At 30.6% G+C, this 13699-nt stretch overlaps 2 protein-coding genes across 2 annotated transcripts; both read left to right on the top strand.

The window, feature by feature from the left end:
* The first annotated feature begins 1381 nt into the window (after nt 1-1381).
* Nucleotides 1382-4342, top strand: LOC137818757 (cytochrome P450 monooxygenase 76AD131). The gene is made up of 2 exons (XM_068622355.2): nt 1382-2272; nt 3631-4342. Exons 1-2 carry the CDS (start codon nt 1385-1387, stop codon nt 4234-4236), a joined length of 1494 nt encoding a protein of 497 aa, XP_068478456.1. The 5' UTR covers nt 1382-1384; the 3' UTR covers nt 4237-4342.
* Nucleotides 4343-9067: 4725 nt separating this feature from the next.
* On the top strand, nt 9068-12753 carry LOC137819543 (uncharacterized). The gene is made up of 4 exons (XM_068623426.2): nt 9068-9230; nt 9778-9821; nt 10328-11627; nt 12001-12753. Exons 1-4 carry the CDS (start codon nt 9068-9070, stop codon nt 12675-12677), a joined length of 2184 nt encoding a protein of 727 aa, XP_068479527.1. The 3' UTR covers nt 12678-12753.
* Nucleotides 12754-13699: the final 946 nt, after the last annotated feature.

The following is a 13699-nucleotide window of genomic DNA, read 5'->3' as shown; positions in this document are numbered from 1 at the left end:
TTCTGAGAAGACTGGATGTAGCTCTGGTGTTGGAGTGAACCAGTATAAACATCTGTGTGCAATCTCTCTATCCCTAACTCTTTAAATTTAGTTTTATTTGTTGTTTGCTGGTATAAACAACCGATTGTTTTTGTAAAACAACCGATTGTTTTTCTGGTTGTGCTGATTTTGTTTGTTGTTTTTGGTAAACTGAATTTCTTATCAATTGTTTCCTGAGATAAATTCATTCTTGTTTTAAAAGTTTACGAAAATCCTCTTTAAACAATTCACCCCCCTCTAGTTTAAAGCCATCCATTCTAACAATTTCATTCAAACTTATTGAGACAATTGAGTTCCAGATGAACCCTTCAATAAAACCTTTATATGCATTTTAATGATAACAAAAAGATGATAAAACCTTGAGAACCTCTTAAAGATGAAACATGTTGCATGGAACAAGAGAACTAGACGAACTCTACAAAGAACTCAATGGATCAAGAGTCACATATAACGTGTAGACGAAGTCTAAACACCAAAGAGCTCAAAGACAAATGCATTAGACGATGATGATGAACGCGCTACACTGCATGCAAGAAATCATGAGCCTTACAAAGACTAGACAATGATCAAGTGAAGATAGACGAAGATCATACGTTGGATGAACAAGTGATATGAAAATTTCCATACTTAATCATTTAACTTTTACATTGTGCTAACTTATACAAATCATATTTGATCATAACGCAATGTATTAATTAAAAGATAAAGAGTTTCAACGAATATATCTTTGACTATTTTGTCCATTACACTGAAAACATTATGAACTTAATTGATTTATCTTTATAAAAGATATTTTGTGAAAACACTACTTGATTAAGATTTAAATTTGTGTTTGTAAAGATTTAAAAAAAAACAAAGCACAAATACATTCAAATGCCTTTATAAGATTGTTCGAAATATACTCTAATAAATATATTCAAGGGGAAACTAAAAGATTTATTCTACACTTACACTTGAATATATTGATATGGTTTGAATTAATATCTAATAATAGTATGTAATGATAATTCACTTGACATTCTCATATATATTAAGAAGATGTTTTGATTTTCTCATCATATATGTAGAAGATCTTATTAAGTGATAAGTTAATCAATATCATGTAATACAAAATTAAAATTTATATATAACACTTTTCTAAAGTGTGGTGGATTGATCAAGCCTGTTAGTATTATTCAAGTTTTTCTTCCAACCCAGATTATTTAATTCCAACATTTGTTTTCCACAATTGGAAATTGCTTTGTCAACATAATGATTATAATTCCACAAAGTGGGGACACATGAAATTTATCCTATATAAACCAACCTAATTTTGCAATGCAATCTACAATAACAGCCACAAGCCATGGAAAACATGACATTCATCCAACTCATTACCTTTGTATACATATGCATCCATATCCTGGTCTTTAGCCTTAGTAGCAAAAGCATAAAATATCCCAAGCTACCACCTGGTCCTCCCAGTTATCCCATCATAGGAAACATACTACAACTTTGGCCATCAAAACTGCACCAAACACTTCATAAACTCTCCAAAACATATGGCCCTATTATGACTGTTAAAATAGGCACTATTACCACTGTGGTCATTTCCTCTCCAACCATAGCCAAAGAAGCCCTTCAAAAAAAGGACCAAGCTTTGGCTAGTAGATTTATACCTGAGTCTGTCCAAGCACTTTCACATGATGAATCTTCCCTAGTATTCCTCCCCGTGTCAACCAAATGGAAGACCCTTAGAAAAGTTTGTGCCACCAAAATATTCTGCATTCAACAACTTGATTCTACCCAAGCTCTACGCCAAAGAAAGATGAAGGAGCTACTTGATTATTTGCACGAGAGTTGTGAAAAGGGTCATGCTATTGATATTGGTGAGACTGCATTTACCACAGTGCTTAACGCAATATCAAACACCCTTTTTTCCCTTGACTTGGCTTCTTATAGTTCTGGCATCTCTCAAAAGTTTAGGAGTGTTATTTCTAGTGTTCTTGCAGAAGCTTCAAAGCCTAATATTGCAGACTATTACCCTATTTTTCGAAGACTTGATCCGCAGGGAGCACAGCGAAGGATGAAAAGCTATTACCGAACGCTACTTCATACTTTTGATTGCATTGTTGAAGAAAGAATTCAAAGGTCAGATTCCATTGATGGAAATGATGTGTTAGACTCATTTCTTGATATCATCCGAAGGGAAAATTCAGAATTAACACGCCATGATGTGTTGCATCTATTTCTGGTGAGTGTTAAACCGACCAAATTCAAACTTCATGATGACTAGTTTCTCAATGTTGGATTTGCTTTCAAAAACAATATTTGGTAAGATAATTGATGTTTTTTCAGATTTAATGCATTTAATTAATATAAGAAAAATAGTGTCCATGAAGTTGAAAGGAAAAAACTATTAAAAATATTTTTAAGTTAGAAAGTTTCAAACTCATAAAAACAACTTATATTTTTTCTAAATTTTGGCTCTATAAATTTTAGTAATTATATACGGTTCAAATCATTAAAAAACTAAAATAATTTAAATATTTTTTCAAGAATTTATTTACGTAAAAATTTGAATAAGGTACACACTCATGACCAACTTGGATATTTATTAGTTGACTTAATTAGTTTTTGACTCTTTGTATTAAGGGTCAAAACTCAATTTTTGAAAAGCTTAATTTTATCCTAATTTTTTAAAAATTATTCAATGTAATTCTTTTTGTTATGTTGTCTTCAATGATATTAAATGAGTGATGAATACATAGATAGAGTGATATTATTTGTTTTAGAATTTAGAATTTCATCACAATTTTATATTCTTAAAAAACACAGGAAAAAAAATAAAATAATAAAAAATATATATATATATATATATATATATATATATATATATATATATATAATGTCTTTGAGTTTGACTTAAAACAATGTGAGATTGAATTTGATTAAAGTCTGAAAGAAACAAAATTTATCTATATAATCAATCTCATTCTCACACACACCATATATCCAAAACTAAAATATATGTCATAATATTTAAGTATATATTGAATCATTGAGTAACACTATCATTTATTTTTATTTCGTTAAACAACTAAATATTTAATATGAATTTTTTTTTCAATTTTTCTCTTCCGACTATTTTCCTCAAACTCAAATAGGACACCTGAGGTGTTGTTTGAAATTATTAATTTTACTTTTATTATAAACTATGTAGCACATATATTAACACGAACACTGATACAAACACAAAGATACATATAATATTTAAAATATAGGACACGAGACACAAATCTATATATTATGTAATTATGAATTATATAAATTGACAATAAAAATTTATGTGCACAAATATGTTTCAGATTATTTTTTGGAGTAGAAAAATGTTTTTCATGACTAGTTCAAAAAGATTTATTTTTTATTTTTATAATCATAATAAAAATTTATACAATAAATTTAAAATTTTAAAAAATTAATGTATTTTTTTTTAAATTGTATTAAAACCGTACTAAAATTATCAAAAAATTAAATCCTAAACCATCGAACACCGACACGTAATTTAATACACGTGTGTGTCTTCATATATTATAACATAATTTTGGGCAGGATTTATTCGTAGCTGGATTAGATACCACATCGGCCACAATAGAGTGGGTGATGGCAGAGTTGCTGCACAACCCCCAAAAACTATCAAAAACCAAAACAGAACTTGAACAAGTTTTTGGTGAAACTGGGTTCGAACCAGAAGATTCAAATATCTCCAAGCTCACTTACCTACAAGCAGTTGTGAAAGAAACCCTTAGATTGCACCCAACAGCACCAATATTAATCCACAAATCAGTGGCTGAAGTAGATATCTGTGGCTTCAAAGTACCCAAAGATGCTCAAGTTCTTATTAATCTATGGAGCATGGGGAGAGACTCAGACATTTGGACACACCCAAATTCATTTTTACCTGAAAGATTTTTGGAGAATGGAAAGGATTTCAGAGGAGATGATTATGGGTTCATTCCTTTTGGGTCTGGTAGAAGAATGTGCCCAGGTGTTCCACTGGCTAATAGAATTCTGCATACTTTGTTGGCCACACTTCTTTACCATTTTGATTGGAAGCTTGCAGATGGGGGAAAATCACAAGACATGGACATGACTGAAAAATTCAGCATTACTTTGCACAAAGTCAAGCCTCTCAAGACAATTCCTATTGGAAAATAACAGATTATTTGTTTAGATTTGTCGTTTATACTTTTTCTGCATTTTCCATTTGTATTGGAAACTTCCATTTTTCTTCTCGCTCTTAAAGTAAGTTGTCCCTCTATAAGTGGTATCACTCCAAACAAAAATTATAAAATAAAAATTAATTTTAAAAAAATAAAATTAATTGTTATAATAATTAAATTATAGATTATTTTAGAATTAAAAAAATTTTAGTTTCTAAATTAATTTATATTCTTGTTGAATAGTTTTTAAATTGATATATAATTAACTACCAAGGTTTTAACTACCAATTATTTAGATTCTAAATAGTAATCATTTAATAATAATAGAAACAATTTTTTTTAATTTAATTATTATAGTAATTAATTATTTTTTATGTCTAAAATTAATTTTTATTTTATAATTTTTTTTAGCAGTCACTCAAAATATTTAATGTTCTTGCTTAAATGATTTCCCAAGATTATGACATTCTTACCTTCTTCTTATGTGGCCAAAATGGAGAGTTAAATTTCTATAGGGACTAATTTTTCCAGCATTTCAACAAATTTTGTCCTGCACTCTATTATTTTCATAAAAAAACTATTTTACTTCTTTTGAAAATGACTTACAGATTGTATTTTTCAAAAAAATTCATAACATATTTTCTGAACACGAATTCTAAATATATAAATCTAGAAATTATAAAATTATTTTTAAAAAAATATTTTAGAATGATTTTTTATTTTTGAATTTTCTAGTGCGAAGACACCGTAAAATGTAGGGGTAATAAAAGAAAATTGTTGGAGTGGAAAAAGAAACACCCAATTATATAATGGCTTCGGATTGGAACTTCTTAAAAATAGAAGACAAATGTAATAATAGATCAAAAGGTGAAAAATGAAAGATAAAACTACAAATCAAGACAAAGAGCAAAACACAAAGAAAATAAATAGATATTCCAATCAACGAGTACTGACATTCCAAGAAAATAACTCAACTAAGTAGTGCCAAAATTTCTAATCAAAAGTACTAATGAAAAATATATCAAACAACTAATTTGTCAAACCAAGTATTAAATCATTAATATTGTGTACAAGCATAGATTCATGAATCATAACACTTTTTCCTTATTTTTCTTTACATATAACTCTCGCCCATGATGAATATAATTCGGTCAACAACAAGTACAATTAATATTAATTTTGATGTACTTTAGTATTTCAAATCTTAAACAGAGCACCAATACATACAAAATTTTAACAATTAATGATCAATGTAAAGAGTATTCCCAAAGAGAAATTAAAGCAAAATCAAATCAAGTAATGAAGAATTAATGAAGACGAGAAACAAACAAATGGTGTGACTTAGCTTTATTAGTTTCTCTCTGATTCTACTAGCTTGCATTCCAAGTTTAGTTCACATGAACAGATGAAAATAGGTAATGGAAAACAAAGGGATAACTTTGTTGAAAATATTCTCTTGTTTTGGTCAAATGCTTCATCCACTTTGTTGCCCACATCCACTTTTTGCTCCACTAGAATTACATTTATATTTTTTTTATTATCAAGAAAAAATAAATAAATGTGAATCATTTTAGGAATGATCCAACTCTTATACATCTTGGACTGAAAGCCTACAACAGTCCAAACAACAACAACAACCATTCACAAACAACAAAAAGAATCACCAACCCAACTTAACACTAATCACTTATTTTTAATTGAAAACATATAAACCAATGGATCAAGACAACAATCAAAATAAGAAAAACAAGCGGAAGGAACTTTGGGAGTAACCCTAAGATCATACCTTCAGTTGAGCCAAAGAGAAAATTTCAAAATGATCAATTACTCCTCCCTTGAAAATATGCTTATTCCTATGACGCCAAATCTGACTAACCAAAGCAATCCAAATATTTCCAAAAGCTAAGTTGACGGCAACAGTAGCACCAATTAAGTTAAAATGCAAGAAATGTGAAGCAGACTCAAGATGATCAGTCGACTTCACCCCTACCCAAGCATAGCAAAGATTTCACACTAACCAAGCAAATCTCCATTCAAAGAAAAAATGACTTGTACTCTCCTCTTTCTCCATGGAAAAGCAACAAACTGTTCTATCCATCGCAACCCCATGCCTTGTCATATTGACCTTGGTAGCGATCTTGTTCTCCAGGACCCTCCAATCAGTAATGTGAGCTGATAGCAAAGCCTTAATCTTCCAAAAATAGTTATACAAACTCGAAGAATCCCCTTCTAACAAACCCTTTAAAAAACCATACGCTAAGTTAACTGAATATTCAACGCTGTCCCCATCCTTCCAAACCCATTTATCCTCGAACTCGATAGATGGGCTCAAAAGGTGTACAACCCCAAGAAGTTGACTAACCAGATCCAATTCCCAAGCGGAAAGACCCTTCTCCAAGACAAATTCCACACCCAAACATTATTAACCCAAGCCCGACTCAAAGAAATCTTAGCCTCTTTCGAAACTGACAGTGAAAACAATCTTGGAAAAATACTTTTCAAACTTCCAGACCCCAACCAATTATCTTTCTAGAAAAGTAACTCCTTCCTATTACCAAGCTCCTACATGAAACGATCTTCAAAGGAAGATTCCCAAACTTCTTGCTTCCAGACCTCCTTTAGATCTCTCCACCAGGGTGAATATGAGTTGAGAAGTTGTTGCTCTTTAAGGCTTCTCCATCCACTATATTTAGAATCTAGAATATCCTTCCAAAGCCCTTCCTTAGTTTGACTCAGACACCAAATCAATTTCTCCAGCAAAGCCAGATTAAACAACGTAATATTGTGAATGTCAAGGCCTCCTGCTTCCTGTGGCTCGCACACTTTATCCCAAGAAACCCAGGCAATTTTCCTCTCCTCAGACCCCAACCCCACAAAAAGTTTCTTTGTAAGGTCACAACCTTATTCACAACCGTGGAAGGCATCTTGTACAAGGATAAAAAGAACAACGAAATAGACGAAAGAACAGAGTTGATCAAACAAATCCTCCTAGCCATCGAGATAAATCTTCATTTCCAGGTACTCAATCTAGACTTGATTCCGTCAACTACACCATCCCAAAATGCATTTCTCTTCTAACATCCTCGACAGGCAACCCCAAGTATTTTAAGAGGGTCTTCATCACCTCACAATTGAGAATAGACGCAAAGTGAAGGATGACATTCTGATCAACCCCCACCCCTCTGATTCTCCTCTTCGAGAAATTTACCTTCATCCCAAGAGCAAGCTCAAAACAATTCAACAAAACCCTAAGGTTGTACACATTCTTAATGTTAACGTCGCATAAACATAAGGTGTCATTTGTGTACTAAAGCATATTAACCTTAACATTTTTGTACCCGACCTCGAGATCCTCTAACAAATTTTTCTTAGCTACTTTCCTTGAAACCTCGGCTAGACCTTCGCCTGCAATAAGAAACAAGAACAGTGTTAAAGGATCACCTTGCATCAGTCCTTTCTTCAAAGAAAACTCCTTAGTTCGGCTTCCGTTTACTAGAATAAACACCGTTGTAGATTCCAAACAAGATCTAATTCAGGAAATCAACTTCTTGCAGAACCCAAGTCTGTCCAGCAAGTAGTAGAGGAAATCCCAACGCACCGAGTCATACGCCTTCTTGTAATCCACCTTAAAAAAAAGACAAATAACCTTTTTCCTCTTCACCTCCTCTAGCACGTAATAAAAAAGTATCTTCCTTTGTCACATTTTTCCTATTAACTGCAAGGAATATACTAACATATCACTACAAGAAAATTATCAAATACAAAATAATTTTAAAAATAAAAAAATAACTACTTATTATATTAATTAAATTAGATATTATTTTATAAATTAAAAAATTATTAGTATTTAAAATAAATTATATTATTAATAAAAATTTATAAGTTAGTTTCTAAATTAATATTTAATAAATTATCAATATTTTAGCTACTGCTTTATATTTCAAAATTGGTAGCTAACAGATACCAATTTAAAAACTAATTTATAAATTTTTATTATATTTTAGATATTAATAATTTTTTAATCTATAAATTAGCATATAAGATAGTGAATATATTAACTATTTATTTATTATCTTTAAAATAATTTATTTAATGATTTTCTTTTACGGTATACAACTATCTTTCTATAATCGTTATTCCATATATATTCTACATACTCTCTCCATTCATTGTACGCGTATAGCTTTCAGCATAGAGGTCTTGATGAATATATATTACATTCAAAAGAAAATCAGTATTGAAAGTAAGCACAGAAGCCAATGCATGTGACAGTGTTATTTCCTGTTTTTGAATATGGAAAAATAAATAAATATTTTCTTTCAACTTTATTTGTTGAATATTGTAGCATGCATTTTATCAGCCATAAGGAATCCTAGAAAAGTGGAAAGGAAATATTCTTTTTTAGTCACATCCGTTTCTTGATAAAAATTTCAGAAATAGCTTCTTCGTATCTAAATCTTTTATTGGTGTTAAACCATTATGAAAAGACAGATATATTTACAACCTTGAATCTTTGTTCTTCTTTTGTTGACAAGGAATATTCAAATTTTGAAGCATTCGGTAATTTTCTTGACATATGTTATCGTTTAACAATCTTCTGGTTCTGAATAATTGTCCATGTTCTTTATGGCATGTTTTGTGAAACCTCTGAAAAACTTACAAATCAGTTTCTATATTGAAACCAGAAGCTAATTAGAAAGATTTGTGAGCATATATATGTGTTTGATATTTTGTTTTTGTAACTTATGTTTCACAAGGTTGTAGCAACAAAATGCATATCATTGCTAAATCAAGGTTGTATATATAAAAGGTGAATTTTGGCAACCATGGGAAGGAAGATGAAAGATAAACATTCTGAACCGCGCTGGGTCAATCATCACCCAGAATGCAACAGGTCCCTATTTCATGTTATTAAGTATCATCCCCTATTGCGCCATTTCTTTGACAGACTTGCATACAAGAGGGATGGTGATGAAAGAAATGGTTCAGGTTAGGGCATTTTCCTCATCTTTCTGCAACTTTTCCTCTTTATCATTAATGGTTGCAGTGGTAGCTGGCATGAATTCTGTGTTGTATGAAATTTTTAGGAGAAGAATGGCTTGTACTTGACTAATTCATAAATGAAATTGATTCAGCAAAATAAGTTTTCTTCTAGTTTTGGTCAAAACTTTACAAAATATCAAAGGAATTCTTACATTATCGAAAATTCCCATTCAGATTTAGTGAAATCAATTTTTTTTCCTGAAAACTGTGATCAATATTTTCTTTTGTCTGCCATGTTAAGCTCATTAGTAAAATTATTGAGGATATGGTCTGACTATTTCTATACCAGAAGGAACCCTTTTTTTTTTATTTTTAAGAAATATTTTAGATGAACTTTTTTTTTATATAAACTTTTATCTTAGATATCATTATATGAAATTTGATAATTTTTCTGCATCATCTAAGGATTAAATATGTCTTAAGATGTCATTTCATTGTAAATTTTGAAGAATTAGCTCCTAATCTCAAGCAAGCAATGTACATATATTCTCAGGTGACAGAAAGAAGGGACTGAACCTAGAAACAAGAAACTCAAATGTAAGTTCTCCCCTTCTGATTTAACTTATTTCTTTTCTCCCCGTTCCATGTCACCCTTTACACTAATGTAGTCTTTAATTGTTAGAATTATAACAAAAAAATAGTGCAGGAAAGAAAGAGAAACATAATATGTTGAATATTGAGTTGAAAGCAAGAAAATCATATTTTTTAGCAACATGCTTATATTTATGACGATTGAAAATGTAAATTGCAAACATAAGAGATATAATTATCAATAACTAATAGGCTTACTAACTTTAGGCAAAACAGTTGTAGACTATTATTTGTTTATTTGCTTTAGTTATGTATGTATTCAATATTATTTTTCATATACTAGTAATTCTTAGTTTTTATTTTTTCGAGTTTAACAAGATTGAAAACGATAACATAATTTTAGTTCAATTGATATTGGATTTTGGATGTGTTGGTTTGTTCATAATGCAGAATGAGTACACTGATTTACCCGGGAAATAAATAAATGGTTGTATCTAATTTGAAGTTTGCAGGTTGAGAAAAGGATCACACCATGTTCTTCAGTGGCAAAAGACTCTCTAAGGAGAAAGATAAAAGAGATTGTTTTGAAAGAGATGTCAAGAAAGAGGACAAGACATCATAGAAGTTCAACCTGTCCTACGTCAATCAACATGAACGAGAACTTGTTAACAACATTTGTGCAAGAACCAGTCTCTCCTTTGGTCTATAACCTCCACAAACAACATGTGTATGGCACAAAAATGAAATTCACTAGGTCCGTTTCATTTAATCTACCTTACTCCTCATCAAAAAGAGAAAGTTTTGGGTCTATAGACAACGGTTTTCTAACCGAAGGGAAAGGAAAATTGTGTTATGAAAACAAAACACCAAAGTCACGTCAATTTGAATCCTCAAAAAAGTTTTACCTAAGGTCCTTGTCCTTAGGAGCAACATGTTTCAATGTAAATGAAGCAACGATTGCAAGAGATGTTACTAATTCTTCAGGGTCTGCTCAGGATCAAATCCATAACGAAGTCAAACATTTTAAGAATCTAAAACAGAAAATAGAGCATGTTACAGGAGAAAGTAGGAAAGAAAAGCTTCGCGTTACTATGGATGCTATCGTTCACAAGCTTCCTCAAGGCCATGGGATGCCAAATGATTTGAAGAAGGAATTTGTTAAGAAATTGACAGATTCTAATATGATCAGATGCAATGAGAGTGGTCCATTTACTCCTTCATTCGCCAAGCATCCCAGCAACAGCATAAGTAGAAAATTGTCTCTTCAAGAACCACTAGAAGTTTATTTTGGTTCCCATGAGAGTGGCTTTAATCCAGAACCAAGTCACGTCCAATCTAAGAAACTGAAATTAAGAACAGAAAAAGGGCATTCACCATTGAAGCTGATGATACGCTTACGAAGGATGCTTTCATTGCCTGATCTCCAATCCTTTTCCTATGGTTTTCAGAATGGGGAGTTCCCTGATATTTCATCTGTAACTGAGCCAAAGCCAAGAGTAGCTTCTGGGGATGGAACATTGAGTTCTGAGAACATTGTTCATCAGAAAAAGAAGCTTGACCTTCATTTACATTCAAAAACTCAGCTTCAATTAGATACACCAGTAGAAAATTTGATTCAGAAACACCTTGGCAGTGTGGATGAAAATGATCTACTGATTAGTAATATTGTTGAACAAGGATCAGACTGTAGCAAGGTGGGCATCATGACAACTGATGATTTTGGACATAGTTCTTTTAAAAGTGGTGACACCTTTAATGACCAAGAAATGATTGAGCCAATAAAACAAAGCATGGCTGCAATAGAAGAATCAGGTTATATCTCACTCTTTGATCAGGGTTTAAGGTTTAGAATATATTACTTTCTCAAAAATAGTTGTAGTTAAATACATTTTCATAAGCCATAAGATTGGAAACAAAACGAGTTTGGATTAAATTTTGTTTACTATATATAAATGCATTTACATATATTAGTAGGGCATATATACATTTCCTTTGCAAAATCTTAGGTAGTTTAAAATAATCATGATCGAATGTAAAATCTTTAGGTTTGTTTACATTAAATAATTAGTTATCATATACATTTCTTTCTTTGCAAAATCTTAGTCAGTTTAACATAATCATGATCGAATGTTAAATCTTGAATAGTGTTAGTTGCAGCATACTGAGTTGCATTCTTTGATTTCAGTGAATCCAAAATTGATTACTGAACCCGACAATGGACTAGAAAACATTATGGAGCAACAAGAAGCTATAATGGATTTCCTTAAAGTGAAAGACAGCACAGAGAATGCTCAAAAGGTGGAGATCCAAAGCAAGCAGTTGATGAACTATGACATTCTTCCTGTATCTCATATCCCTACAAGAGACAAAGCTGAGTTTAATTATGTGAAATATGTACTTGAGATATGTGGACTGACTGGTAAAGAGTGCCTTTCAGCATGGCATTCAAGTAACCACCCAGTTGATCCATTGCTCTATGAAGAAATGGAGAGTGACCTTGATTTCTGCAGTTATGGGGGCAGTGGCCAGTGTAATCACCATGTATTGTTTGATTTAATCAATGAGTCATTGTTGGAACTTTCTGGGAGGTCTTTCTGCTACTGTTCTATACCACTTTCACCATCTCATCCAATGCCAAAAGGGTTTCACAATCTTCATCAAGTGTGGACTCATATGAACAAGTCCCTGTGCCTCAGATCCAAAACTGGCCTAACAATAGATGATCATGTAAGTCGTGACCTAGAAAGGCGTGATGGGTGGGTGAACCCTCAAATTTTTGCACAGTGTGTCAGTTTGGAGCTTGAAGAACTGATTTTACAAGATCTTGTGGAGGAAATGTCAAGTGACTTAGCATGCATTTAAGAAAACTTAGTTACTACAATCTGCACTTTCTTAACTGCACAGTTCCATTCCAAAACTTGAATCATTTCATTTCTTAGTGTCATCCTTTGTAATCTCATTTAGAATAAAAGGTAGAGAGAAATGACAAATTCATAGTTTGGAGACTGTAATGATTCAAGCTGTGAGAAATTGGAGTTATTCAAAATAGTTTGAATTTGGATATCCATTAGCTTACTCAATCTAATAATCAAACCAATCCTAATATGTTAATGCATATATTTTAGAAAGAAAAAAAATGATTTAATCCCTAAACTTTATTTCTTTTATTAATACAAACATTAAATTTTAGTTTTTATCTTAATTAATCCTTAATCTTTTCAAATTTATAAATAGATTAATTAATATATAAATCCCTAAATAATATTATTTTTGTAAATAGATATCTAGAATTTTAATTTTATTCTAATAATCCTTAAAAGTTTTCAAACTTATAAATAGTTTTTTTAATAAGTTTGAGTTTAATCAGTTACATCACATAATCTTTAGAGCTTATCTTTTTTAAAGTAGTAATTTTTTTAAAAAAAAATATACAACTAAATTTTTTTGTTTTTTCTAATTAACCCTTAAAATTTATCTTCTTTATAAACAATTTTCAGAAAACTAAATCGCAATAGAAAATAATTGTATTATCAATAAATTTATTTATTTAAATTAAATTAAATTTGATAATTTCAAGTAAAATTTAAAATTTAAATATTATTGATACTTCTTTAACTTAGGACGTGAAAATTTCTAATTTTATTCTTCAAAATATAAAATTAATTTTCAAAAGATAATATTATTATATAATGGAAAAAAAAACTAAACCAAAGTAAAATATTTTTACATAAAAATTAAAAAAAAAAATCAAAAACCAATATAGATCTTTAATTTTTTCCCCTTTAATAAGAATAAATAAATTATATTTTAATAAATAAAAAATATATAGCTAGAAAAAGATGAAGCAAATTATTGAAATTATATGTAAATGATTCAACTCAAAA

Source organism: Phaseolus vulgaris, chromosome 10 (assembly GCF_051622355.1).
Source record: "Phaseolus vulgaris cultivar YP4 chromosome 10, ASM5162235v1, whole genome shotgun sequence".
Lineage (NCBI taxonomy): Eukaryota > Viridiplantae > Streptophyta > Magnoliopsida > Fabales > Fabaceae > Phaseolus > Phaseolus vulgaris.
The sequence above is the reverse complement of the archived record's forward strand: the minus strand, read 5'-3'. Positions and strand labels throughout refer to the sequence as shown.